This window comes from Phacochoerus africanus, chromosome 9 (genome assembly GCF_016906955.1).
Source record: "Phacochoerus africanus isolate WHEZ1 chromosome 9, ROS_Pafr_v1, whole genome shotgun sequence".
Classification (NCBI taxonomy): Eukaryota; Metazoa; Chordata; class Mammalia; order Artiodactyla; family Suidae; genus Phacochoerus; species Phacochoerus africanus.
This window is the reverse complement of record NC_062552.1, coordinates 21361187-21388910: the sequence shown is the minus strand read 5'-3', so window position 1 is coordinate 21388910 and position 27724 is coordinate 21361187. Positions and strand designations below refer to the sequence as shown.

The window sequence follows — 27724 nt, the reverse complement described above, 5'->3', positions numbered from 1 at the left end:
AAGCTTAAACAATAATCGGTATTTGCCAATCTTGTTTAGCAATCCTTCTCTGACTCCCCACTTTTATTTATTCCTGGAGTATTTTTAAGTAAGACCTAGATATCTTATCATTTGTCTCATAAGTATGTATTTTTTAACCAATAAGGGCTTTTTCTTCCTTTTAAATGAAACCATAATGTCATTATCACAACTAATAAAATGAATAATTTTATAAAGTTGTTCTGACAACAGCAGACTGAAGCATTTGCTAAGGGTTCTAAGCAAAAACACTAGTGTCAAGGAAGCCTGAAAAGAAATGCTGATACTGGGACAGGGTTAGTTCTTTGACTGTACCATTTAAAAATATTGGAAAATATTAACATGGGAAAAGTTCAACATGAATGTATATGGTAAAATTTTGTTACATATAAACTATAAATTTTTGTTACATATAAATATATATAAACATAATCCATCTCTATATTTAGCATACTTAGATATATAGATATCACTAGGAAAAAAAAAGGCTGAAAGAACATTTCCTATGTTCAGGGATTATGAGTGATGGGACCCGTGCTTACACTTTGCTTTTTATCCCTTTATACTTTTCAGAGCGTGTATGTGTTAGGCTTGGGGTGGTAGGACGACAGGGAGAGTGTTGAGGAAGGATTGTGGCCTCTTTAATGAGCTGAATTAATATTCAGTGAAGAAAGTGACTCATCTTCTCTCACAGCCCACAATTCAGAAGAGAAGATTTCCACAGAGTAGGTGTGAAATACATATGTTAAATGAATAGAATCTAACGGAAAGGGGTTAAAAAACCTTAACTCTGATTTATCAAATTTTTAGGAAAAAAAAAAAGGTGACAGAGAGCCAGGCAATGGTACCATGACCAAACGAGGCCCACGGGACAGCCTAAAAATCGTTGGCCGGAAGTCGATGACGTCACATAACGTTTTCAGGGCGGGTGGGAGCTGGCCCGAAGACTTCTGGGAAATGAAGTCTTGGCGCTGTGAGGACTGCGAGTCTCCGAGGTTTCTGGGAATTGTAGTTCTCAAACATAGGTTGAGGCAAGGTAAGGAGGGCCGCTTGGCTGGTTGCGGTTTGCTCCGCGGCGTCTTCCTGATGCCACCTCAGCTTTGGCAGGAGTGACTCTAGGCTCCAGTCTCACTTGCTACTAACGACGGTGAGAGGTCCAGTCCGTACGTCGACTTTGAGCTGCATAATGTCAGCGACTGAATCCGGAGGGCGGGGAAGAGGCTCTGCACACCCGGGCGCTGTACGGGAAGTTTTGGTGTACGAAGTTTCCTGTGTGATATTGTATCTGAAAACTAGGTTTGGAGCCCTTGTTTGACAGCAGAAACAAGTAAATTTTAGTGCGTGGGTCTGGGCAGCATTGCAGGGATAGGTTAAGACCGAGAGGCTGAGAATACCGCCTGCCTGGTACTTTGGGAAACAGGAATCTCCCAGGCAAAACAAATCTAACTTTTTAGCCTGAGATTTTGGGGAAGAAGAAGGAAAGTTACATGAAGGACTATATCCTAAAGATGCTGGGATTGAAGTCATTTCTGATTGCTTTACCAGGGAAATTTAGTATTAAGTTTTTTGTTTCAAAATCTCAGAGAAGGATGTGGATAGCAGAAAGATGAGATTCAAGGGAAGAAGAAATCGACTCCAAAGGGTGGAAAAGCACAAAACGGGAATCTTAGAAGATACCCCTTAAAGAAAGAGCTTGCTTCAGGTTGGAGTCAGCGGAATTCGTGGGACCTCTTAAATATCACCCCCACGTCAGGTCATTCAGCCCACGCCTCTCTGTTAGGCTTTGCTGTATGTGCCAGGATAGTCTTTGAAATTCGTATGAAAGTGCTTGGGTTTTCTCTGGTGGTTCAGGGGAGGGGACAATGTGATTAACTAATCTCCTTAGCCCACTTTCTGAAGATGTTTTCTCTTGTAGAGGAGGCATGTAGAACAGAAGAATGTGCTCCCTGGGCACAGATCGCTGAGGTTCAAGCCCCAACACAGCACACCATGTAGCCTTGATTAAATTATTTATCAGCCTCAGTTTCCTCATGTTTAAAATATGGATAATATTATCTTGGACATTTTCCCTAGGGTTTTGTAACGATTCAATGAATTAATTCCTATAAAGCTATAGAACCATGATTTATAAATCAGCTCTCAATATTAGTCATCACTTTATTGCTATAAGGTATTAAGAACCAAGCATTTTGCTCTTTAAGCATGTACACTGTTTTAAATTTCTTATCTGAGGAGTCTTGTGATCTAAGTGGAAATAATGGGGAAACAGACTCGTGCTAGATGACTGAGTGTGTGCAGGGTACTCTTGTATACAGTGGCACTGTTGGGGACAGTAGCCTCATTTAATGGATAATTCTTTTGACTACCACCACATGATGTTCCTGGTAACATTCTTCTAGTTTGTATCTGTTGAAGCTTTGTTAGATCTCCTGCAGAATGATTTGGTGCACACTTTAGAGTCAGGTAAGGTATTAGAAATTCAGGCTGCTCCAAATTTGTAAACAGAAACTCTTTGACCTCTGCATGGCCTGGAGAGAACTGTGAGTCCTAAGTTGATCATTGCATATTTCAAAACGTCTAAAAAATTTTATTATGGTTTATTCTCATTTATAACGTGTATGGGATTATGAACAAACATTTCTATGGAAAGGTAAAGTCTTAGCAAATTGCTTAGTATCATCTCCCTTCACACCAGGTGGGTCCTCATTCCAAATCCTTGCTGACTTCAGAATGGCAGCTATAGAAGCCAGTTGCACTGAGAATAAAGAGTTGGGCTCTCATGTCCATAAGAGAATACATTTTCCCACATTGTTATGATGGTTTGTAAATCAAACACGTCAGGGATATTATTCATTGTAAAAGCCTACAGAATTTGACCTAGCAATCCAGGTGCCAAGCATTAGTTCTTTAGAAAATAATTTCTAAGTTGCTGACCTTTGGAATTTAACTTATTGGTAAAAGGGAGGCGCTTCAGTTTTTTCATTTTGGTGTGACAGTGACTAAGGCCCAGAGATATTCAATTATTTATTTTTCAATAGGTATTTCTTAAACAACTGCTGTGTGCCAAGCATTCTTTTGTAACTAGAGGCACACAGTGAACCAAAGAGACAAATTACTTGCCCTCATGTTTGATTTAATTAGGAAGTTTGGTTAGAAAGACAGACTTTAATCAAATAACCATATAAGCTAGAGATTTTGAAGGAGCTATGAGGGCTCCCTGGAGAAAGTTACACTTGAGCTGAGAGCTGATGGATGAGGAGGACTTAATTGGTGTCTTAACTGTATTTTCTTATTTTTTGTATTCTTGATGCTCTGGCATCTAGGCCCTAGCTGACTTGGGAGTGACTGTCTCTTCCCAGGATTAGCTAATTCCTACAGATATCAAAGTACTTGTCTCCCTACTGCCACCCCCCATGCCCCATGGTGGGTGTCATATGCAAACTAACCAATCCAGAGCCCACAACACCTCCACCCCACCTCTTCTCTCAGGCTTTTACTCTCTAGGCCACTATTCCCTGGTCCTATCACCCCAAGACCAGGTACCAGACAACTCAGAGCAACCTGCACACCCTCCTGAAAAAAGTCAAATTAACAAATTCTAAGCCTTATGTTTTCTTACTTGTACTTTTCCACAGAAACAACATTAAAGGCTATTGCCCATGTTTTCTTCCCACTCCTTCAGCCTCCTGACCAAATCTGGTGCATTCCAATGTGGCCCTGCATGGCAAGGCATGTTTCTTTTAGGAACTGTGAGTAACAACCCTTTTCAGTGACAATTTATTTCCTTATCTGTAGGCCTCACCATACTTGAATCATAATAAAACCTGTATTTTAAAACATAGGCCAAAAAACAAGATAGGGTTTTCAAGCAGAAGGACTAACATAGGTGAGTGCTTGGCAGCTCTGAAAAACCATGAGAAGGCCAGAGTGGCAGAGCACAAAAGTCTGGGAAGATGGGGAGAAGAGGCTGAAGAGGTTAACAAAGGTCTCTATAGCCCTTGTGAGTCATGTTTATAATGTTGATTTATTCAGATTGAAAACTGTGATTTTAGTTCCAGGCCACCTGAAAGCAGAGAGAAAAAATGAGAGATAGAGGAATCATGGCTCATCTCTGATGATGAGGAAAAATCAATTAGAGAATGGGCATTTTATTTGGTGAATCTGAGGGCTACAAGTCAAGGGGCTCTCCATGTATTTATTTTCCCTAATTTTGCCTCCTTGGAACCCTCTCCTTTCTTCAAGTAGGGCTTAGAGCAAGAAATGATTACCATCCTCCTGCTGGCCCAAAGCACCAGGCTTACCTGGCTGACTGTGGCCTCAGGTACTGCTCCCTGGAAGAGCCATGGTGGGGATTAGCTGGCTAGGCTCTGCACATGGAATCTCTGGTGGACCACGCTTCCAGAAGATGCCTGGCCGGCACCACACCTGCGCTTTCTTTGCTCTTTGGCCGATACTGCTTCAGAACGTCTCCACGGAAGTGGAAAAATGGCATTTGGATCGGTCGCTGGCCCCCCCTCCAGTGGCTTATAGGAGTGGCCATCCTGGCCTTGTTGGGTGTAGCTGGGCCACTCAGTTGTCACCATGAAAGTCCAGGAGCACAGCCAAAGTGCAGAGCTTAGAGGTCTTACCTATGCTCCTCCTTCCCTACTCTGACCCGTTACTTGGAGGAATGGCCTAGGGGTCCCCACGAGGAGTGACAGGGAAGGCACTTGGCCTTTGAGGGAACTTTGCTCCTAATCCACCTTCCTGAAAAGGGCCCATGCAGAGCACCTCAATGTGGGCTTGTGCAAGGTTCAGAGATTGTTTTGAAGACATTCCTCAGTGTGAGCTGAGCCACAGTGATTTGGATTGTATTGGAAGACCCTCCCTTTTTCTTTAGAATAAGTGTTCCACTCCTAATCAACTCTTTACCTTCTGACCCAACTTCCCCACAATAAATCCCAAATGTTTTTGGTTCTGCATTGACTTTAAGGATACAAGTTAATCCTATCAGGCATTCAGCTTTTTAATGTTTTGTGTTCATGCTGAATGTGTATCAGAAATTATTCCCTCCATGTCCATAGGTAGCTTACATGAAAGTTAATAACAGCAATTAAGGAACTGATGGTCCCTCTTGTTCCTTGCCCATATCTAATCACCAGTTTCACAGGATCCTTCCTTTACTGTCTCTTCATCTGACCACTGCTGTTCCCAATACCAGTATTCTAATACTTCAGCTTCCCACCTAGTATCTACTGCTGTCTCTCCCATTTCCAAACCACCTTGTCTTCTCTACCCGATTAATCTTCCCCCAAACCAAATTTTTATTACCATGATCAAAAAGCTCCTGCAATTCCTTCATTGCCTAGACAATTACATCCAAATACAAACTGGTATTCAAGGCAGCCATCATCTACTTATCCAATTTAAATTAACTTTCTCATTTTTATTTCATTGAACTCCCTGCCATAAACAGTCCAGTTCATCTATTGGAACAAACAGGGCATTTTTCTACCTCTATGCCTTTACTCACACAGTTCTTTTTCTTCTGTATCTTACCAGGCCCAACTTAAGAGGTCCAGTATTGGGGTCAAATCCTGATCCTTGGGTAAGTTCTTTAAAATCTGTAAATTTCAGTTCCTTCAGCCCATAATGTGGTAAATTAAGTTATTCAAATGTGTGAAAGGAGCTTTTCTTCTAGCACCCAGTAATTACTTAATTATCTAATGTACACTATTCTCTTCTGCTCCTAACCCCACTACACCCTCCAAAAAGAATCTTCATATTTGCCTCTCTACTATGAACTAAATATTTATTCACTAGAAAACATATTATATGCAAGATGTTGTAGAGAACATGTCATTTTTTGCTATTAAACGCATGGCATAATTACATGAAGACCAATGGAGAAATCCTTTTAAATCTAACTATTATAAGCAAAGCCTTCCTTGAAGAATGGACATTTTCTCCTCTTCCAAATACAGTGTAAGCAAATGACCATCTCACTTTGATTGCCAGAATGCTCACTTTGCATCCCTACCTATGGCATGCCATAGGTCATGATCTTGATTTTCTAGGCGCTTGTTCCTTTCTCTAATGCTGATTTGTATTGTTTTTGGTTTTCTATTTTATCATATCTTATAAGCTGCCTTAAGTTCTTTTTGACACACAATAGAGTTATAGTAAAATAGATGACCATTGCCTATGATGGTAGAAGAAATATCCTCTAACTTATTTGATTGTGATCCTGGTTTTCCATTTCTGTGGAAGTTACAGACTCTTCAAGGATGAGAGACTATAGGCAGATGTGAAATAACAGAATCATAACAATTAGCATTTATTGAGCACTTACTATATAATCAGGCACTGTTTTCATCACTTTATATTAATAAACTCACCTAGTCCTTACAACAGTCTCATGAAATGGAAGACCAAGAGGCCAGCATCCCAGGTGCTCTGAAGGATAGTCAGTCCTAAGGGCAAATGTATATAATTCAAAGTAGAACTAAAAGGAACAAGATATTTATGAGATTATCTCACCATTCAAAAGACTAAAACAGCTGCACTATTAAATCAAGCCCTCCTGATTTAGATTAAACTAGAATCCATGCCTGCATTGAGCCAATAAAATGAAATTATTCTTTCCAACTCTTGCCCAAAGTCATAGAGCTGATCACTGTTAACCAGAGAAGTGCTGGGAGGTAGGAAAAGTGTGGATCAGCACAGAATCATGGATCCCAAAAGCTCACATTTTAAGGCATAAGAATGGCCAAAAGTGCCAATTCTGTAAATGTCAAGTAGGAAAAGGACTGAAAACTAGGCAGAGTTTGTCCTTGATGGATCAGCTTTATAAGAGTAGTGAGAGTCAGAACCAGAGGGTATAGATTTCATAAAGTCTGTAAACAAAAGAAGTTTTAAAAATCAGGAAGCCACTTTTTTTTTTAAGATAGTGGAGGAACTAAATGTAACATTTTAAGGATATTCTTTAGGGATGAGATAACACTAGGTTTAGTTAGGCACATTAGTATAACTATGGGTTATACTTTGAGGAAAATATGCTGCAGCAAAGACAGGTGAGGGAGGAAGGAACAAAAAAAAATCTGTTGTTTTAAGTCCAGAGACTGAATTTGCCTTAAGACTATATCCCCAAACTGGTGGGAAGTTTTTTGTCCTATTCTGAAGTCAGCTCCCTGCTACTGGAGCCAGCAAGCATGAAAACACACACACACACACACACACACACACACACACACACACACACACACCCCAGTTGTTCAGGCTGAAGCTCCATGGAATAGATAAGGTGAAGGTGTTAGTAAGTTGTGTAGTCTAAGATAAGTTTGGAGCCCTTCAGAATATTAGATTTAATACGTTAGGTTGTTAAAGTCATCTCCTTGTTGGATTGATCACTCATTTGAGCATGTAGTTTACAAAAAGGAAGGCAAGCTAGCTTGAAACTGGCTTATAGCTAACTGGTAGGGAAGGAAAATTCAAACAAGTATATATGTTTCTTTTCAGCTGTAGGAGGTTATGCTATGTGCTCTTCTGCTAATATTAATGAAAGCTCAGATATTACTCTTTAGTGTGAAGTTGCTGATGTCTGATGAGAGTTGAACTCTGACTGAAGGATTTCCCACAGTTATTACACTTGTAAGGCTTCTCTCCGGTATGGGTTCTCTGGTGAATAATAAGGGAGGAGCTCCGACTGAAGCCCTTTCCACACTCTCTGCACTCATGGGGCCTTTCTCCAGTGTGGATTCTCTGATGTTCAACAAGGGATGAGCTTCGACTGAACACTTTCCCACAGTCACTGCACTCATAAGGGTTCTCCCCAGTGTGTGTTCTCTGATGTTCAATAAGAGATGAGATCCAACTGAAAGCTTTTCCACACTCACTGCATTCATAGGGATTCTCTCCAGTATGTATCCGTTGATGCTGAATTATGGTTGAACGGTCACTGAAGGCTTTCCCACATTCATTACATTTGTAAGGTTTTTCTCGAGTATGAGTTCGCTGATGTTGACTAAGGTTAGTGCTTCGGCTAAAGGCTTTTCCACATTCCCTACATTCATATGGTTTTTCTCCAGTATGGATCCTCTGATGTAGACTAAGGTGTGTACTCCGGCTAAAAGCTTTTCCACATTCACTGCATTCATAAGGTTTCTCTCCAGTATGAGTTCTTTGATGTTCAATAAGGTGTGTACTTCGACTAAAAGTTTTCCCACATTCATTGCATTCAAAAGGCTTTTCTCCACCATGATTTCCACTGTGGACAGTAAGGTCTGATTGGTAATTAAAGGCTTTACCACATTCACTGTGTTTACAAGGTTTCCTTTGTGGAAAGGTTTTTTGGTGTTTAATTAAGTCTGACTTATCTTTGGAGTTTTTCCTAGGTGTGGGCGACCTAGCTTCCTTTGGAATTTTTTGTTGTGTTTTAAGTTTTGAGCTTAGACTAAAGTCACTGGATTCAGAGCCTCTCTCCCTAGTGAAAATTTCCTTGAGAGTCATTGACACTTTCCTGATGGCTGTTTTCTCGAAAGAAGATTTCTTCTGTATAGTACTACATTTTGTTTGCCTTGATAACTGGCCCTCACTTTTACAGGCATCTTCATTCATAGGACGTTGGGTACTACTCCCTTGGAGACTTTCCATTGCTGCCCCTGAAAACTCTGCTTCTTCAGAAATAGCCTGATTGGTGTTGGTGCTTTGGTTCAGTTCAAATCTCCCTATCTGAAAGACATTTAAAGTACAAATGTCACCTGTGTCTAGTGTGGATAGCAAGGAAAATAAATCATAAAAAACCCAACTAATTTGCTATTCATGCACACTAGCAACTTAAGAGAAAAATAAAAATGGATAATGAAAGAGATGTAAACAAGGCAAGAAGAGATAACAGAGTTTTCATAGTGGATGCAGTGAGCATGGAGACATCAAGAAATATGGGTAGGGGATTGGGTAATATAGTAATATTCCCAAGTGGAAATGAGCAGAGATAGCAATTGATGAGCATAGAAGAGGGGATTATAAAGTAAAATGAGCTATTGGCTATGATAGCCAATTAGTTATGGTAAATGAGAGAAAGGAAAGGGATCAGAAGAGTAAAGACTCTCAAAGGTAGAAAAGATAACCCCACAAAAATATGAAAAGTGAGGAAGACTATCAAGCTTGGATACAACCATCTTCTTGGAGATGAAAGAAAACAGAATTTCAGAAATGCTGTTACACTACTATCCCCACTTGATCCCCCAATCCTTCTTCCAACTAGTTTAGGTATTCTTCTAAACAAGTCTACAACCACAGACTTCATAGGCTTATAGAAGCTCATCTTAATAGATCTTAACATAGAGTTCATTGAGGCCAGCTTGCTCATTTGACAGATGGAAAACAGATTGAGTAACTTGAGTCACTCAACAAATTGCAAGAGCTTAGACTAGAATTCATGTCTGCTAAGTTTCAAATTGGTAATCTTTTCATGATGCTACTCACCTAGATAGATATTTTTGGTCACTTTCATTCCCCTCTTCAGCTCCCTGAAGATCCAGTGTCTACAGTTGTTCTTCTTCCAACTTGGTGATTATATCCAATTCACATGCTGGGATTCCTGCTGATTGGAAATGATTTAACACAAGGCTATTGGTGCTGGAGACACAGGGCTATTGAAAGCTCAACATTAGTGCTTTGGTCTATAGAAAGATTAGAAGTAGAAAGGATCTCCTGAACAGAGAAAGAACTAGGATAGAATTAAAAGGAGAGAACCAATTTTAAATTGAGAGTTTACTCTCATGCTTATTAATACTTTGAAGTTGGTAAAATATGCAAATTTCATATAAGATTATCTATAATTTAACTAATATATTTATGTAGTGTGTAGACAAGAGTCCCAAGATATAGTTGTTTTTGCATTTCAAATAAACTCACAACATGTATAATTGTATTATGCATTATGTGTTTGTATATGTGACACCTGTGACAGACACACAGAAACTACATGGGGGAAAGTTTCTCTATTGAAAAAATAAAAAGAACCCAACTGTAAAAGGAACCTAACTTGACGCCTCTAGAAAAGGCCCTTTTTTGGTCTTTTCTCTTGGGTCTGCCCATTCTAAGCATTTTATGCATATTGACTCATTTGAGTCTCACAACAGTGAGAGGGGTACTATTGTTATTTCCACAATACAAATGAAGAATTTGAGGTATAGAAAGGATAAGTAATTTGGCCCAAGGTCAAGTGATAAATCCTGGACTCAAACTACATCCTACTTACTGCTTCTCAACAGGCAGGGAAAGAATACTTGGGTCACATTTTCCATTCCTGTGGCCTGTAAGGGCCAAGAAACTAAACCTTGCTGATCCCAGGACACCAGCATGATCTTGACCCTCCAGAGCCATGGAGGTTCAGAGAGTGACTACCTCTGAGAAATAACTATCCTGGAGGCTGAAATAAGTCCAGCCACACTAAAAGCCTTAACTGTGTAAACTAAGGATTACATTTCCTGGCCTCCTCTAAAGTGCTACCACAAAGCAAGTTGCTTCCTTGGCATACATCAGTGAAACATCAGATAGAGGCCCTATGGTATAAGAATTTACCAAGTAATTTGGACTTTGATCATAGCTCCACTGGTAGCTAAATAACAACCAAGGAAAAATAACCAGTCTGGCTTTATATACCCTCATTTGTAAAATGAAGATGTTGGGCTTGATTGTTTGGTCTGAGATGATTCCTGGAATTTAATTTTAGATTCCAAACTCTGAGGCAGAGACCCATCTGCCTAGACTGAGGGGATAAGACTAAAATAAATAGACTTTTCTAAATCCCAGAGACATGTGAGAGCCTAAGGTCCATGTTTCAGATGACACCATTCAAGAAACAGGCCAATCACCTAATGATGAAATAGAGCAAGAGGTGCTGAGTAAGATATTAAAAGCAATGAGCAGGCAAACAGGGAATAGTCCCATCAGACAAAATTTACCACACTTACCTAAGAAGGAACAGTCTATGAAAAGAGAAGTAAATGTGTCTCCATTTGGCGAGATGACACAAACTTCCAAAAAAGAAAAGAAGACTCAACTTACACGGCATACAGATTTTATAGTGAGATAGAAAGTTGCCTTTCCCTCTTCTGCTTCCTCTTGGTTTTCTTTTTGGTCAAGGGCAAATCTGGGAATAACAGGTCTTATCCTAAGGTATCCAGAGTCACTGATCTAGTACTGTTCATATTGGGCCAGGTGAATGCAACCCTAAGTATTAAGAGGTAAAACAAATGCCCCAAAATAATTCCTCCTCCTCCAAGACACAAAGAAAATGACAGTAGACATTTACGTCTGGGTTAGTCCCCAGTTCTTTAATGAGAAAATGTAAAGGATGGACTTGGGTCAAGTACAAATGCTCTAACCTCTCTAGGTGTTCTGGGGCATATAATACAGCTGGTTTATTGATTTTCTCACATGGGATGAGTTCAAAGGGAGTAGGCAGTAGACCCCTGCTTCTTCCTGACAGTCAAACAGAAGGTGGAGATACCGCTCCATCACAGAGCTAAGCATCTCTGTGCAAGTCACTCACTTTTTAAAAGATCTAGTCCACACTATAAAACGGCATTACCAGGAGTTCCTGTTGTGGCTCAGTGGTTAACAAATCCGACTAGGAACCATGAGGTTTCAGGTTCAATCCCCGGCCTTGCTCAGTGGGTTAAGGATCCAGCGTTGCTGTGAGCTGTGGTGTAGGTTGCAGACGCGGCTCCGATCCTGCGTTGCTGTGGCTCTGGCACAGGCCGGTGGCTGCAGCTCCGATTAGACCTCTAGCCTGGGAACCTCCATATACCGTGGGAGTGGCCCAAGAAATGGCAAAAAGACAAAATAAATAAATAAATAAATAAAATAAAATAAAATAAAATAAAATAAAATGGCATTACCAGTACCACAAAGCTTTTCTCACAAAGCTTCTGTGAATGCTACAAGGTAAAAATGGCAAAGCTTATCATAAAGAATATCATACACAACATAAGGAGATTATATTACTGATGTGCTTACCTCAAATGAATTAACTTTTAAATTGTGATGGTGTACATTTAAGGAAAGATGCTCTCAGAGGATTTGTACTGCTGCTCTAGAGTGTAGACAGATGCATTTTTTTTTTTTTTCTGCCTTTGGAGGATGCACATGAAATGGGGAAGACAGTTCTGGTAGATATGACAAGAGTCTTGGGGAAGCCCCCTAGATCTATTTTAGGGAGGCTAGGAGGTCACTATCTCCACAAGGTTAGGACCATACACTTATCCAGGTTTCATCCAAGAGGTTCCTCCACCATGATGTGCAGTGTTACCTCTCCTTTTCTCTTCTTCATACTTTAGTTATATGGATCACCTTACTGCCCTATGGATACTGCATCCTTACCAAATCATTATTCTCTCCAGTATAGTGGTCACAAAGTACAGCAGCACCAGCAAACCCCATTCTTTATACAACTAACTTTCTAGCCCTCACAGCTCCGACCACCTCCTGTTGTCCTAAGCTGAAATTCTTTTAATCATGCCACTTCCTCTTATCATCAACTGCTGATCCAGGAAGTATTTTCCCTTGTATCTACTCCCTTCAATATTAGAAATTATCTCATTCAGAAGGAAGCAGGTGCTGAAGGTTCTGGAATAGGTCCTCTCTAGGTGCTTTGGTTTCTGGTATCGGGCTAACTGCTCCTTTACGAATGTAGAAGGCAGCAGGAAGGCCTAGGCAGTTTCTGTTCAACCCTAAAACGGAGGTGGTCAAGTCTCGAGGCCTACCAAAAGATGGTCTTAAGACAACAGAGTCCATAAAAATTGGCTCAAAATCACAACAAATTCACAAAATTTGATACACAGAATTTGTCAATACTTCCCCCAACAAATAACACCTACTATATTCAAGTACTAACCCTCATCACCAGAACCATAAAATAAATGCTAGCACTCTCAAACTCTGTAACTTCAAGTAAGGTACTTCATCTCTGTGTGCTTCAATATTCTTATCTGTAACATGAGGATATTTATAGTGCATTTCATGGGCTTAATGCGAGAATTAAATGAGTTAATGTAGGTAAAAACTCTTAGAACAGTGCCTGGCGCACAGTAAGCATCTGGGAGACACGCAGGTACAGAAGCCCCTCCTCGCCCAGCTGGAGCCGAGCGGAACGCAACTCTGATCTTTTCTATCTCCCAGGGGCTCCCCCTGGGAATTACCACTGTCAATGCAGCCGAGGGACTAGGCTGTGCCCACGGCTAGGCGACCTCTGAGCGCTGGGCAGAGACACCGCGCCAGGTTCCAACCGCGGAGGCACCTCCCAGCCAGATCTGCGGCCAGGCCACCTTCGGCCCTCTCCCCGGAGAGAGCCGAGTGTCTCCGCACGACTGCTTGCCAGAGTCTCCAGGCCCACCCGTTCAGGCCTCGGGACACTGCGTGCCCCACTCACCGGCCGTCTGGGGCCGAGCACCGGGACACACCCTGGGCGGGACCCGCCCTTAGACGGAACCTGAGTGTGCAGGGCTTGAGGAAGCCGGAAGGATTAATGGGAAACCACTGTGTTGACCCGCTGCTCCCTCGCTCACCAAGTTTCCTGGGGATCACAGACGCTCTTCCACTCAGACCCCTGGTCGTATCCTGCTCGGTATGCGGGGCCAGTCATTGCCTGATCAACCGCCCGGAGCTAATTCTCCCGGGGCAAATGGCCTGTTAGAGAACAGAGACGCTAAGGAGAGTGGGCAACATACTGGAGGCCGTGGCTCTGCGCCTGCGCGGGAGAGTCCGGAATCGCCCTGTGGTGCTCTAAGTTTCCCGGAGATTTTTGCAGAGCCATTTGCGTGGTGTGTGTGACGTTGAGAGATTGAGAAGCTGATGCTAGAGGCCGGAGAAAGTGGGTCTTTGACAGGCGCCGAAGACGTTAATACATTCTACAAAGTATATTACAAACCAATGGTTAATAGTTTTAAACACCATACCCGGTGAGTTGTTTAAACACAGATTCACACAAATCCGACTAGGAACCATGAGGTTTCGGCTTTGATCTCTGGCCTGCTCAGTGGGTTAAGGATCCGGCGTTGCCGTGAGCTGTGGTGTAGTGGCTGTAGTGTAGGCCGGCAGCTACAGCTCCCATTAGACCTCTAGCCTGGGAACCTCAATATGCCACAGGTGCGGCCCTAAAAAGACAAAAAATAAAATAAAATACAGATTCCCAGGCTTCCTACGCATCGATCTGAGGAAAGTCCCAGGCATCCAAGACAATTCTAATGAAGGTGGACCTCACACTTTCTCTGAAGAAAAAGGCTTTTTTTTTTTTTTTTTTTTGGCATAGCCTAGATGCTTAAATGCGGTTAAATGCAGGACACTTCTCAAATTCCACCATGAGACATAACGGTGAATACAATGAGGATCCTACCTGTGTTTTATACAGGATCCTACCTATCCTTTATAGCTTTACCCTTAAATTTAGATCTTTGACGCATTTTGAATTATTTCTTGTATTTGGTGTAAAGTAAGGGTACAACTTCATTATTTTGCCCACAGATATCCAGTTTTTGCGGTAGCATTTGTTGAAAAAGGCTGTCCTATCCCACTGGTATGCTCTTAGCCCTATTGAAAATCAGTTGAGGTGTATGTGAAGGTTCCCTCCCCCAAACCCCACCCCAGCTCTTTTTTATTACATTGGTCTATATATCTGTTCCTATTGAAGCACCATACTATTTAGATTATCACTGTATAGCTTTGTGGTGAGTTTTGAAATTAGGAAGTATGAAAACTCCAACTTATTTCTATGATAATTTTAGGTTTGAGAGCCCCTTGAGATTCCATCTGAATTTTAGGATGAGTTTTTCTGTTTCTGTTGGAACAAAACATTGTTGGGATTTTGATGGGGAATTCATCAAATCTGCTTTGAGTAGTTTTGCCATCTTAACAATATTGTCTTCAAATCTGTGAACATGGTATGTCTTTCAATTACTTAGGTCTTCCTTAATTTTTTTCAGCAATATTTTGTAGTTTTGAGTGTACAAGTCTTTTGTCTCCTTGGTTAAATTTGTTCCTAGGTATTTTATTCTTTTTGATGCTATTGCAAATAGAATTCTTTAATTTTCATTTCAGATTGTTCATAGCAAGTGTGTAGAAATACAACTGAATTTTTTGTGTTTATATTCTATAAATTTGCTGAATTCATTTATAATTTGTAACAATATTTTCATAGATTATTTATTTAGAGTTTTCTGCATGTAAGATCATGTCATCTGTGAATATAGATAATTTTACTTATTTTCCAATTTGAATGTCTTTTATTTCTTTTTCTTGCTTAATTGCTCTGCCTATAACTATTTTGTTGAATAAGTCACAAAAGTGGGCATCTTTTGTTGCTGAGAAGTTTTTCAGTGTTTTAGCCATTGAGTATGATGTTAATTGTGGGGTTTTCACATGTGGTTTTTAATCACGTTGAGGAAGTTTCCTTTTACAGCTATTTTTTTTTTTATTGTGAAAGGGTATTAAGTTTTGTCAATGCTGTTTCTGTATCAATTGAGATGTTCATGTGGTTTGCTTAATTCTTTCTACTGATGTGGAAATTATGTATAATCTGTTACATCGATTGATTTTGTACATTGAACCATATTTGTATGCCACTTGGTCTAGGTGTACAATCTTTTAGATATACTACTGAATTGGGTTTGCTAATATTTTGTTGAGTATTTTTCTGTCTTTATTCATAAGGGATATTGGTCTGTAATTTTGTGGGGGTGTTTTTGGAGGGGTTGTTTTTGTCTTTGTGCCTTTTTCTAGCTTTGGTATCATGGTAATGCTGGCTTCATGTAATGAATTGGGAAGCGTTTCCTCCTCTTTAATGTTTTGTAAGAGTTTAAGAAAAATTTGTGTTAATTTTTTAAATGTTTGGTAGAATTCATCAGTAAAGGCTTTATTGGGAGACTTTTGACTACTGACTCAATCTTCTTATGAATTATAAATATATTCAGATTGTTTCTTCTTTAGTAAGTTTTGGTAGATTTTGCATTTCTGGAAACTTGTCCATTTCACATAGGTTACTCATCTTACTGTACTCTCTTGTACTTCTTTTGGTTTCTGTAAAATCAGTAGTAATGTTCTCATTTCATTTTTCATTTTAGTACTTTGAGTCTCTCTATTTTTTGCCTAGTCAATCCAGGTAATGAGCTGTCAGTTTTGTTGATCTTTTCAAAGAAAAAAAAGAAATTTTTTTACTTTATCTCTTTTTCTATTTTCTATTTTATTTAATCTCTGCTCTAACTTTTTTCATTTTCTCCTTCTAATAGTTTTGGGTTTAGTTCGCTTTTTTTTTTTTTTTTCCTAGTTCTGTAAAGGTATGATTAGGTTTTTGATTTGAGATCACTCTTTTTTAATGTTTGCTTTTACACCTATAAATTTCTTCCTTAGCACTGCTTTTGCTTCACCTTTTACAAGTTTTGGTGTATTGTGCTTTTATTTTCATTCTTCTCAAGTTATTTTCTAATTTCCATTGTGATTTCTTTTATAATCCATTCGTTGTTTAAGACTATGTTTAGGAGTTCCCTTCGTGGCGCAGTGGTTAACGATGCGACTAGGAACCATGAGGTTGCGGGTTCAATCCCTGGCCTTGCTCAGTGGGTTAAGGATCTGGTCTTGCTGTGAGCTGTGGTGTGGGTTGCAGATGTGGCTCGGATCCCACATTGCTGTGGCTCTGGTGTAGGCCAGTGGCTACAGCTCTGTTAGACCCCTAGGCTGGGAACCTCCATATGCCATGGGAGTGGCTCAAGAAAAGACAAAGACTATGTTTAATTTCCATAATTGTGAATTTTCTAGTTTTCCTGCTATTACTGATTTCTAGTTTCATTCCATTTTGATCAGAAAATATACTATGTATATTATCAATCTTTTAAAAATTATGAATGCTTTTATTGTAGTCTAATATATATTATATCCTGGATAATGTTCCATGTTCACTTGAGAAGAATGTGTATTCTGCTGTTCTTTCATGAAATGATCTATATATATTTTGTTAGGTCTAATTGGTTTATCGATTGCAGATTTTTGGTTTGTAGTTACCATGAGGTTTTGATATAGGAGTATGTGTGTGTATTTGCAAGTATATATATTTGCAAATGCATCTCCAGTATCCTGCATTTGTACCCTCTGCTTCTCACGATTGGTGGTCTTGATATATTTGTGTGTGGATGATTTCCTACCTTTACTATATGCTTGTCTTTACCAGTGAGCCTTCTCATTTGTAATTTTCTTGTAGCCATTTCTTTTCTGCCTAGAGAAGTTCCTTTAGTATTTGTTGTAAAATTGGTTTATATTGTTGCTAAATTCTGTTTCTTTACTAGTCTTCTGTCTGGTTGCTCTGTTATTGAATGTGAGTTTTAAATTTTTCAAACTATTACTGTAGAATTTTGTTTCTTTTTTCAGCATTGTATATTTCCAGGCTCTATTGTTATGTGCATATGTTTATAATTTATCTTCTGGCTGTATTGAACCTTTTATCAATACACAGTTTTCCTTTGTCTCTTGTAACATTTTTTATGACAGTAATATAGCCATTACAGCTCTATTTTGGTTACTGTTTGCATGCAATATTTTTTTCCACCTTTTACTTTCAACCTCTTCGTGTCCTTGTATCTAAAATGAGTCACTTGTAGACATCATATAGGTGGATCTTGTTTTTTATCCAATCTGCCAATCTGTGTCTTGAATAGGAGAGTTTAATCTAGTTACATTAAATATGAATACTGATTTAAAAAGGCATTTATTGTGCAATTATCTATGCTTTTCTGTATGTTTAATGTTTTTTTGTTCCTTATTTCCTCCATTACTATCCCCCCCTTTTTTTGGTATTTAGTTGATTTTTTGCACTGTACCATTTTGATTCCCTCTCCTTTTCTGTCTTTTTTTTTTTTTTTTTTTTTTTTTTTTAGTTATTTCCTTCCTCCCTGCCTCCCTTTCATTCACACCGGCATTATATGCAAGTTCCTGGGCAAAGGATGGAATCCCAGCAGCAGCTGCAGCCTATGCCACAGCTGTGGGAATGCGGGATCCTTAACCCACTGTGGCACAATGCTCTGGTTTTTTGGTTATTTTCTTGGTGATTACCTTGGGGATTACAATGAACACCTTAAACGTATATCCTAGTTTGATTACCAATTTAGCTTTTTTTTTTTTTTTCTTTTTGCTATTTCTTTGGGCCGCTCCCACAGCATATGGAGGTTCCCAGGCTAGGGGTAGAATCGGAGCTGTAGCCGCCAGCCTATGCCAGAGCCACAGCAACTCGGGATCCGAGCCGCGTCTGCAACCTACACCACAGCTCACTGCAACGCCAGATCATTAACCCACTGAGCAAGGGCAGGGACCTAACCCTCAACCTCATGGTTCCAATTTAGCTTTAATAACATACAAATATAGTGCTCCTATACAGACCTGCCTCTCCTTTACATTTTTATTGTTACAGATTTTCATCTTTTTCCAAAAATACATCAATCTATTATTTTAAAACTTTTTGGCCTATATTAAAATTTTTTTTTAAAAAAACAGGCATAATTCGGAGTTCCCATTGTGGCTCAGTGGTTAACGAATCCGACTAGGAACCATGAGGTTGTGGGTTCGATCCCTGGCCTTGCTCAGTGGGTTAAGGATCCGGCGTTGCTGTGAGCTGTGGTGTAGGTTGCAGACGCGGCTCGGATCCCACGTTGTTGTGGCTCTGGCGTAGGCCGGTGGCTACAGCTCCCATTTGACCACTAGCCTGGGAGCCTCCATATGCCACAGGAGCGGCCCAAGAAATGGCAAAAAGACAAAAAAAAAAAGCGTAATTATATACGAAATAAAATTAGAACTATTTCACTAGCCATTATTACTATTCATTCCACTTCAGGATTATTACTGAAAATATTTTTTCATTAAAAAGGGAAGTGTTAAAAATTTTTTCTGCTCTGGGTGTTAAATAGGCCTCGGTAAGGGTACCCAGGTTATCTTCCTAAACAACGTAAACTGAACCTGAAACTCTTCTAATGCAGGCGTTATTCTCCTCCAAGAATCCGAAGGCGTTGAAGAATAAACAAGACCGGGATTTCGAGTAGAAAGGGTGATTTAGCACGCCAAGATTGAAACTTCGTTCCTAGGTCAGATCAAAAGCCACAGCCTTGAGTGCTGCGACCATCTGGCTGTTGTCATGGAGACAGCAATTCCCGGCGCCTCTGTTGCGTCATTTCCCCTCGCCAGCCGTTGGCTCGGTTGCCTCAGCCCGCGTTAGTTGAAAGGGTTGGTTAGAAGGGTTAGTGTCTGGTGGCAGTCTGAGTAGTGTCTTCCGGAGTGCTAGTTGATAGTACGCTTTGCCGTTTGGGAAAAGCTTTCTATGGAGAATGCCCCCTGTCAGTTGCGTGGTTGAGGCACCACAACGCTCCGGACCAAGTAACGGGAGCGTCTGGATGGGTCACGACGTGTCCTGGCAACCGCCTGGCCTCTAGGTGAAGTTTTGGGAGGAGGGTGTGCACATCAAGGTCTTTCTTTATCACTTGTCTGTCCTTTTCATTCTCTTTCCCCTGAAGATTTCCGCATTGTGGAACATGTGTCGCTCCCTGTTCAGGAGATTGGTTGGGACATACTCGGTATGACTTTCTGCCAGAGTGGTTTGGGGGACTCATGCTTTTTCTGTAATATCAACGTCAAGCCCCTGCTTTACATTCTTAAAACGGGCTTTGTAAAAATTAGCCATTGTTGTTGCATCCCAGAGTAAGTAGGACCTGGAGTTGAAGATTGCAGTATCCTTGAGCTGCTGCTCCACAGAGATTCATTTCGTGTGTTAGTTCTCATTGTTTCTTTGAATCCTCAGGTCCCAGAGCCATGGAAATAGTGTTTCTCCTGAATGGAAGTATTTTTTCAAATATCGTAGAAAATATCAGAGTTCAACATACATAGAAAGGGCATGTATTTGTCGCATGAAGCTTTCGTGTATTCAAGTGTGTGTACGGTGTTGTAAAACACATTACTGTGTGGTCAAAAGTAGAAAGGCACTAACTTAAAATTAACTATATGCTGTTGAGGAGGAGAGAGGAGATACATGAGACACAGCGAACTCCCTTTATCAGATTTCAGGAGATTAACTTTTGACGCTTGGGATTTTTGGATGGACCAGGTCCTCTGGTGCTAAGGAATGCTCTGAATAGCCTGCTGGGAAAGATTAGCATTTGCATAGAAGCGCAATATTTGAGGATCAGGGAGGATGTAATGACTAGTGTTTTTCAAACTTTGGGACCATTGTGAGTTATGAAACCAATTCAGTAGCTTGCAAAAAGTGTTTTAAAAAATAAAGAAATAGAATGACAAATGTGTGTACCACAGTAGCTCATACACAGAATAAGAGTAACAGATAGCAAACATATATAGTAGGAATAATTGTTTTGTGAAACTTTGGCTCAGACACACACCATATACACACGGAGGAAATTTTGTGGTCGGCTGTGAAGTAAAATGTATTTCTGAATGGGAAGAAAGTACTTTATTAGTACTTTATTAAGCTGAAATGCTTGAGGGTAAAAAATGAGAATAAATAAAGGGAAAGGTGTGGTGTTCTTAGAACGAGTAAAATATAGCCATTTCAGGGATTGTGGTAGAAGTGAGGGACTCTGAAATTGAGATTGGAGGAAAGAACTGTAACTGTATCCTTAGGGATTGAAGATGGATACTGTTGACTTGTGCCAGCAAGAACGTTATCATACTTTCTTTTTCAGCTTTTCTGTGTCAGTCACATACCAAACTAGGCAAGGGCAAACAATTCAGAAGAATGTTGGAGATAGCTATATATAATTTTTAGAATTATTTCCCTTTTCCTTTCTTTCCTTTTTCCCTTCTCTCTCTTTTTCTGTCCTTCAGTAGTATGTCTAAAGAGGAGGAAATTATCCTCCTTATTAGTTTAATTTTAAAAAAAGATTGAAAGATCCAAGCACACATGAGTATAGAGCTTTGTACATATGAGTATAGAGCTTCAAATAGTAAGTTCTATTATTCAGCGATGAACATTCACATACATGATTTAGGACACTTGTATATGCATCGGTGTTGAGAATTTTCCTGGGAATGGAATTATGGGATATATATCTTTAACATAGCTAATACCAAGTTTATTTTCAAAGTTACTGTACCAACTTAAATTAGCTTGTCTTGTGGAGTTCCATTCTCTCCCCTTGTTGTGGAAAAGTGTGACTTATTTTTGCAAACCAATTACTCCACTACAGGAAACATCTTAGAACATAGACTTGAATCACATCTGTCTAGCTACTAAGCTCAGGAATGTAATAAGACAAATACCCACAAAAACAAACACAAAAGCTTGACCAAAAAAAACCCTTAAAGGAGGACAAAGGTTTGTCCAAAAGTGCCTGGACTAGAGAGGATAGAAGATCATAAGACATTAAATACAACTGTATATCTCTGACCCAATTTGAACACTAGTCTATTGATATGAACTAAATTCTGCACTTTACTAGGATTTCACTATCTTCCCCTCAAGTTTTTTTTTTCTGTTTCAAGATTCTTTCCAGGATACCATGTTACATTTACATGTTGTGTCTCCTTAGCCTCTTCTGATCTATGCAGTTTTCAGACTTTCCTTGTTTTCGATGAACTTGACCTGGTCAGGTATTTTGTAGAATGCTCCTCAATTAAGATTTTTCTGATATTTTTCTCATAATTAGACTGTGGTTATAAGTTTGGAATATGAAGACCAAGGAAAAGAAGTCCTAGTCTCATCACGTCACATCAAGCATACATGCTGTTAACATGACATCACTGATGATACCATTCCTGATCACCTGGCTTAAGTATTATTTACCAGGTTTCCCACAGTAAAGTTATCTCTCCTTCCATATTCTTTTCTTTGAAGCAAGTCACCAAGCATAGCCCCCACTCAGGGAGTGGGAGGAGGGGAAATATACCTCTTCATCCTGCAGGGGAGAGTAGCTATATAAATTATTAGGAATTCCCTGTAAAGGAGATTCATTTTTTTCACCCCTATGTATTTATTCAATTATATCATTATGGATTCATTGATATTTATTTTATACTTTGTGTTATAATACAATAGCACACTGTTGCTTAAATTACTTCAGCTTGGCCATTGGGAGCTCTTTTAGATTGGCTCCTATGTCTCTTTGATATTCCCCCTACCCATTTCCTCATTATTCTTTAAAATAATTTTCTTACTTTCTGTTAATACAAGATGCTCCAGTTCCATCTTGTTATTTTCTTTTTCTCAGTCCTAGAGTCAGCAATTTCTCCTAAAAGCCCAGATCCCTTTTATAGTTGAGTGGTATTAGAAATCAAGTCTAGGAGTTTCCATTATGTCTCAGTGGTATCAAATCTGACTAGCATTCATGAGGACACAGATTCGATCCCTGGCCTTCCTCAGTGGGTTAAGGATCTGGCGTTGCTGTGAGCTGTGGTGTAGGTTGCAGATGCTGCTCAGATCCTGCATTGCTCTGGTGTAGGCCTGCGGCTACAGCTCCGATTAAACCCCTAGCCTGGGATCTTCCATATGCTGCAGGAAGCAGTCCTAGAAAAGGCAAAAAGACCAAAAAAAAAAAAAAATCTGTGTATATCTATAATTATTTCTGTATCCATCCATATCTATATTAGGCTAAACATGAATACATGCTGATGTCTCTGATGTCTAATTCAGTACTATATGTATCATTTTAGCCTTCCTCCTACCCTATCTGTAACTTCCCTGTCCAACAGTGAGAAACAGCACTCACAGTCTACCATCCATTTACTTATCTACTGTACATGTACAGCTATTTCAGAATTTTAGCTCTGTATCCCTATGAAAAACAAATTTACCAGCTAGAGTACAGTGCTTATGTGAAGGTAGTTCTTTTCGTGTTCAGTCTTATAGTTTCCAGTTTTTATTCCAAAGAGAATAAAATCATGCCCTTTATTTCCCATCCCCCTTAGCGAGGTTATATCATACATTTGTAACACAATTAGAATTTTTTTCACAGCTTGCAATTTATCTTAAGATCCCCCAATCTTCTGTTGGGTTTTAAAAAATTCTAATTTATTAAAATCATTCTTTATGTTGTAAAGTTGTTGGTTTTGGAAAAAATGCATAGTTTTGTGCATCCAAACTAAAGTATGATACAGATTAGTTTCATCACCCTAAAACATCTTCTGTGCTTCCCCTAGTCACATACCTTCCCTTCCCCAAACTACTGGCAGCCACTGATCTGTTTTCCATCCCTCTAGTTTTGCCTGAATGGAATCATGTAGTATGTAGCCTTTGCAATTTGTTTCTTTCACTTAGCAAAAAAAGGATTTAAGATTCATCCATATTATTGTGTGAATTAATAGCCCATTCTTTTTTATTGTTGAATAGTATTGGATCCACAGTAGTCAGAAGTACACAATTTGTTTATCCATTTACCTGTCGAAGGACATCTTGATTACTTTGAATTTTTGAAGATTATGCATAAAGCACGTATAAACATTTATATGCAAGTTTTTGTGTTGTGTGGACTACACGTCTCTTGTTTTATTTGGGTAAAATTCACATAACATGAAATTTAACTGTTTAAGTGTGTAATTCAGTAGTTTGTAGTATATTCACAGTGTTGTGCAACCATCATGACTATCTAATTCCAGAACATTTTCCTCACTCCAAAAGAAGCCCTGTACACAATGAGCAGTCACTTCTCATTCTACCCTTTCCCCTTCCCCTGACAAGTACTCTTCTACTTTGTCTCTATGAATTTGCCTATTCTGGACATTTCATATAAATAGAATCACACAATATGCGGCTGTTTCTGTTTGGCTTCTTTCACTTTCAAGCTTCGTGCATGTAACATTTATTAGCACTTCATTAGTTTTTATGGCTGGATATTCCATTGTATGTATATACCACGTTTTGTTTATCTTTTAATCTGCTGATGGACATTTGGATTTTTCCTATTATGAATGATGCTGCTATGAAAATTCACGTATCAGACTTGTGTGTGGATTTTTTCCCCAGTTTTCTTGGGTTTATGCCTAGGAGTAGAATCGCTGGATCATGTGGTAACTCTATCTAAATTTTCAAGGAAGTGCCAAACTTTTTGCACAGCATCTGCACCATTTTACATTCCCACCAGCAATGTATAAGGGCTCCAGTTTCTCCACATCCTTGTCAATATTTGTTGATTTATATTATTTTGAGTATAGTTATCCTAGTGGGCGTGAAATGGTATCTGATTTTGATTCACATTTCTCTGATGACTAATGGTGTTGAACAGTGAGCATTATTGTATAAGCTTATTGGCCATTTGCGTATCTTCTTTAGCAATATGACTATTTGGATCCATTGACTACGTTAAAAATTGGTCGTCTTTTTGTTGCTGAATTATAAGAGTTCTTTGTATATTGTATATACTAGACCCGTGATCTGTGCCAAGGGTCTAGTATGTACAGTATACATTGTGTGGGCTGTCTTTTCACCCCCCCCCCCTTTTTTAAGGTCACACCTGCGGCATATGGGAGTTCCCAGGCTAGGGGTTGGCTCAGAGCTGCAGCTGCCGGTCTGCACCACAGCAATGCCAGATCCGAGCTGCATCCACAACCTATACAACAGCTAATGTCAACGCCAGATCTTTTAATCCACTGAGCGAGGCCAGTGATTGAACCTGCATCTTCATGGATACTAGTCAGATTCTAAACCTGCAAAGGCACAATGGGAACTCTGTCTTTTCACTCTTTCGGTAGTATCTTTGATCCACAAAAGTTTTTAATTTTTTGAAGTTCAGCTTATATATATTTTTTCTTTTGTTGCTTGTGCTTTGGGTGCCATATTTAAGACAATTATTCGACCCAAGTTCCCAAAGATTTATACTTATGTTTCCTTTTAAGAGTTTTATAGTTTTAGTTCTTAAAGTTAGGTCTTTGACCCATTTTGAGTTCATTTTTGAATTTGGTGTGCTTAGGGATCCACATTCATTCTTTTGGGCATGGATTTGTTGAAAAAGTGATTCCCCATTGAATAGTCTAGGAGTCCTTGTCAAAAATCAGTTGACTATAATCACATAGGTTTATTGACTCTCACTTCTGTTCCATTGACTTTTACACATGCCACAATATTTTTATTAGTATAGCTGTGTAGTAAATTTTGAAAATGGGAAATGTGTGTCTTATTTTGTTCTTTTTCAAGATTGCTTTCCCTATGTGGTGTCCCTTGCAATTCCAAATGAATTTTAGGATCAGCTTGTCCATATTTGCAAAGAAGGCAGCTAAACTTTTGAATCACTGAGTCTATAGATCATTTGGGGAATATTTTATTTTAAACAATATTAAGGAGTTCCCGGCGTGGCGCAGTGGTTAACGAATCCCACTAGGAACCATGAGGTTGCGGGTTCGGTCCCTGCCCTTGCTCAGTGGGTTAACGATCCGGCGTTGCCGTGAGCTGTGGTGTAGGTTGCAGACGCGGCTCGGATCCTGCGTTGCTGTGGCTCTGGCGTAGGCCGGTGGCTACAGCTCCAATTGGACCCCTAGCCTGGGAACCTCCATATGCCGCAGGGGCAGCCCAAGAAATAGCAAAAAGACAAAAATAAATAAATAAATAAACAATATTAAATCTTTCAATCCATAAACTAGATGTTTTCCCATTTACTTTGGTTTTCTTTGATTTCTTTCAATAATGTTTTATAGCTTTCATTGTGAAATTTGTCCATTCCTCTGGTTACATTTATTCCTAAGTGTTTTTTCTTTTTCATACTATTAACAAATGGAATTGTTTTCTTAATATCATTTTTTGACTATTCATTTTTTGTGTATATAAATAAACTGACTTTTGCAAATTGATCTTTCAATTTTATTTTATCCTGCAATTTTACTGAAATTATCCATCAGAATAGTTTTGTGGGAGTTCCCATTGTGGCACAGTGGTTAACAAATCCGACTAGGAACAATGAGGTTTCGGGTTTGATCCCTGGCCTTGCTCAGTGGATTAAGGATCCAGCGTTGCTGTGAGCTGTGGTATAGGTCTCAGATGCGGCTTGGATCCCGTGTTGCTGTGGCTCTGGCATAGGCCAGTGGCTACAGCTCCGATTGGACCCCTAGCCTGGGAACCTCTATATGCCATGGGAGCGGCCCTAGAAAAGGCAAAAGGACAAAAAAAAAATAGTTTTGTGTGTGTGGATTCTTTATGGTTTTAGACATAAAATTGTGTCATCTGTGAACAGAGATAGTTTTACTTATTTCTTTCCAATCTGGATGCTCCTCGCCCCCCTTTCTGAATTGCTTGGTTAGAGCTTCTAGTACAATGTTGAATAGCAGTGGCAAGATAGAACATCATTGTCTTGTTCCTGATCTTAGGGGGGAAGCTTTCAGTCTTTCACTGTTAAGCATGATGCTACCTGTCGTTTTTTCCATAGATGCTCTTAATTAAGTTGAGGAAGTTCCCTTCTTGTCCTAGTTTGTTTTATGGTTTTATTTATTTATTTTATTCATGAAAGGGTGTTGGATTTTTGTCAAATGCTTTTTCTACGTCTATTGAGATGAATTAGTGATTTCTTCCCTTCATTTTGTTAATAAGGTGTATTACACAGATTTTTTATGTTGAACACCCTGCATTCCTAGGGTAAATTCCACTTGGCCATGGTACATAATATTTTAAATATGCTGCAGAATTCAGTTTACTTGTATTTTGTTGAGGATTTTGGCATCTGGGTTCATAAGGGATATTGTTAGGTAGTTTTGATTTTTTAATGATTTCTTTTGCTGGCTTTAGTATTAGGGTAATATTAACCTCATACAGTGAATTAGGAAATGTTCAGTCTTCTCATATTTTCTTTGAGTCATTCTTCATGAAGCCACCTGCCAGGTAAAAACAAAACAAAAAAAAACCACGAGTCTTGTGGATGAGGTCTGTTCTGTTCCCTCTGGTACTAGTACCTGTACTGTGAGTGAGGACTATTATCTTCAAGGCCACTGCCACACTAGGGAATGTAGAATGGGACCAGTTAAAATGCCACATATCTCACTTTTTTAAATTGAGATTCAGCTGATTTTCCCTAATTAAGCATTCCAATGGTTGATTCAAGTTTTGGCTAATTTCTAGAATTTTGAAAAAGTTGATTCTGATAGTTTTTGCCAGAATTGTTTTTGTTGTTTTGATGGAGGGACAGACTTTTGGAGTTCCTTACTCTGCTATTTTCTGACAGGCAGAAAAAGAAAAGATACTCTGACAGTCTCCTTTCTTTCTCCCCCATGCCATTTTGTTTGGTTGTTGTTGTTGTTGAAAAAACAGGATCATTTGTCATGTAGAACTTACTATATTTTGGACTTGGATAATTACACGTGAGTAGTGTCAATGAACAATTCCTCCGTCTTCTATAATTTCTGCAAACTGGAAGTTATATCTAAAAACTATATTAGATTTAGATTCAGTTTTCTGACAAGAATACCAATATCTGTGGCTTTTTCCTTCTTTTTGCATCACATCAGGAAGCGTTTGATAGCTTTACATCCCACTGTTATGATCATCAATCTGATTTATATATGATAAAATTTCTATCAACTTTCCCCCTAATAGTTTAACATTTTTTAAAAGTTTGGAACCCTAGAATTCTCCACAGAGTATTATTTAATAAATGCTTGCAATTGTGTTTCTGCCACAGGTTTTCTGGATAGAGGCCTCAGCTTATAACTTCAGAAGTTAGAAGTACGGCTCAAATGCCTGGAATGGAGGTGAGCCTCCAAAGCA

General features: G+C 39.3%; 1 protein-coding gene and 1 pseudogene across 3 annotated transcripts; one reads left to right on the top strand and one right to left on the bottom strand.

Annotated features, from left to right (window-relative positions):
* Positions 1 to 3033: 3033 nt before the first annotated feature.
* The window catches only part of LOC125136193 (zinc finger protein 879-like), a 45940-nt pseudogene continuing 21249 nt past the window's right edge, over positions 3034 to 27724 (top strand).
* LOC125136165 (zinc finger protein 391-like) lies at positions 6306 to 13795 on the bottom strand. Of its 3 annotated transcripts, none has more exons than XM_047796865.1 (3): positions 13572 to 13795; positions 9484 to 9601; positions 6306 to 8727 (listed from the first exon to the last, which is right to left on the bottom strand). In XM_047796865.1, exon 3 carries the CDS (start codon positions 8647 to 8649, stop codon positions 7570 to 7572), a length of 1080 nt encoding a protein of 359 aa, XP_047652821.1. In that variant the 5' UTR covers positions 8650 to 8727; positions 9484 to 9601; positions 13572 to 13795; the 3' UTR covers positions 6306 to 7569. The 3 variants fall into 3 exon arrangements, with proteins under 3 accessions (XP_047652821.1, XP_047652822.1, XP_047652823.1); XM_047796866.1 differs by having other exon boundaries at positions 9484 to 9598; XM_047796867.1 differs by lacking the exon at positions 13572 to 13795 and having other exon boundaries at positions 9484 to 9747.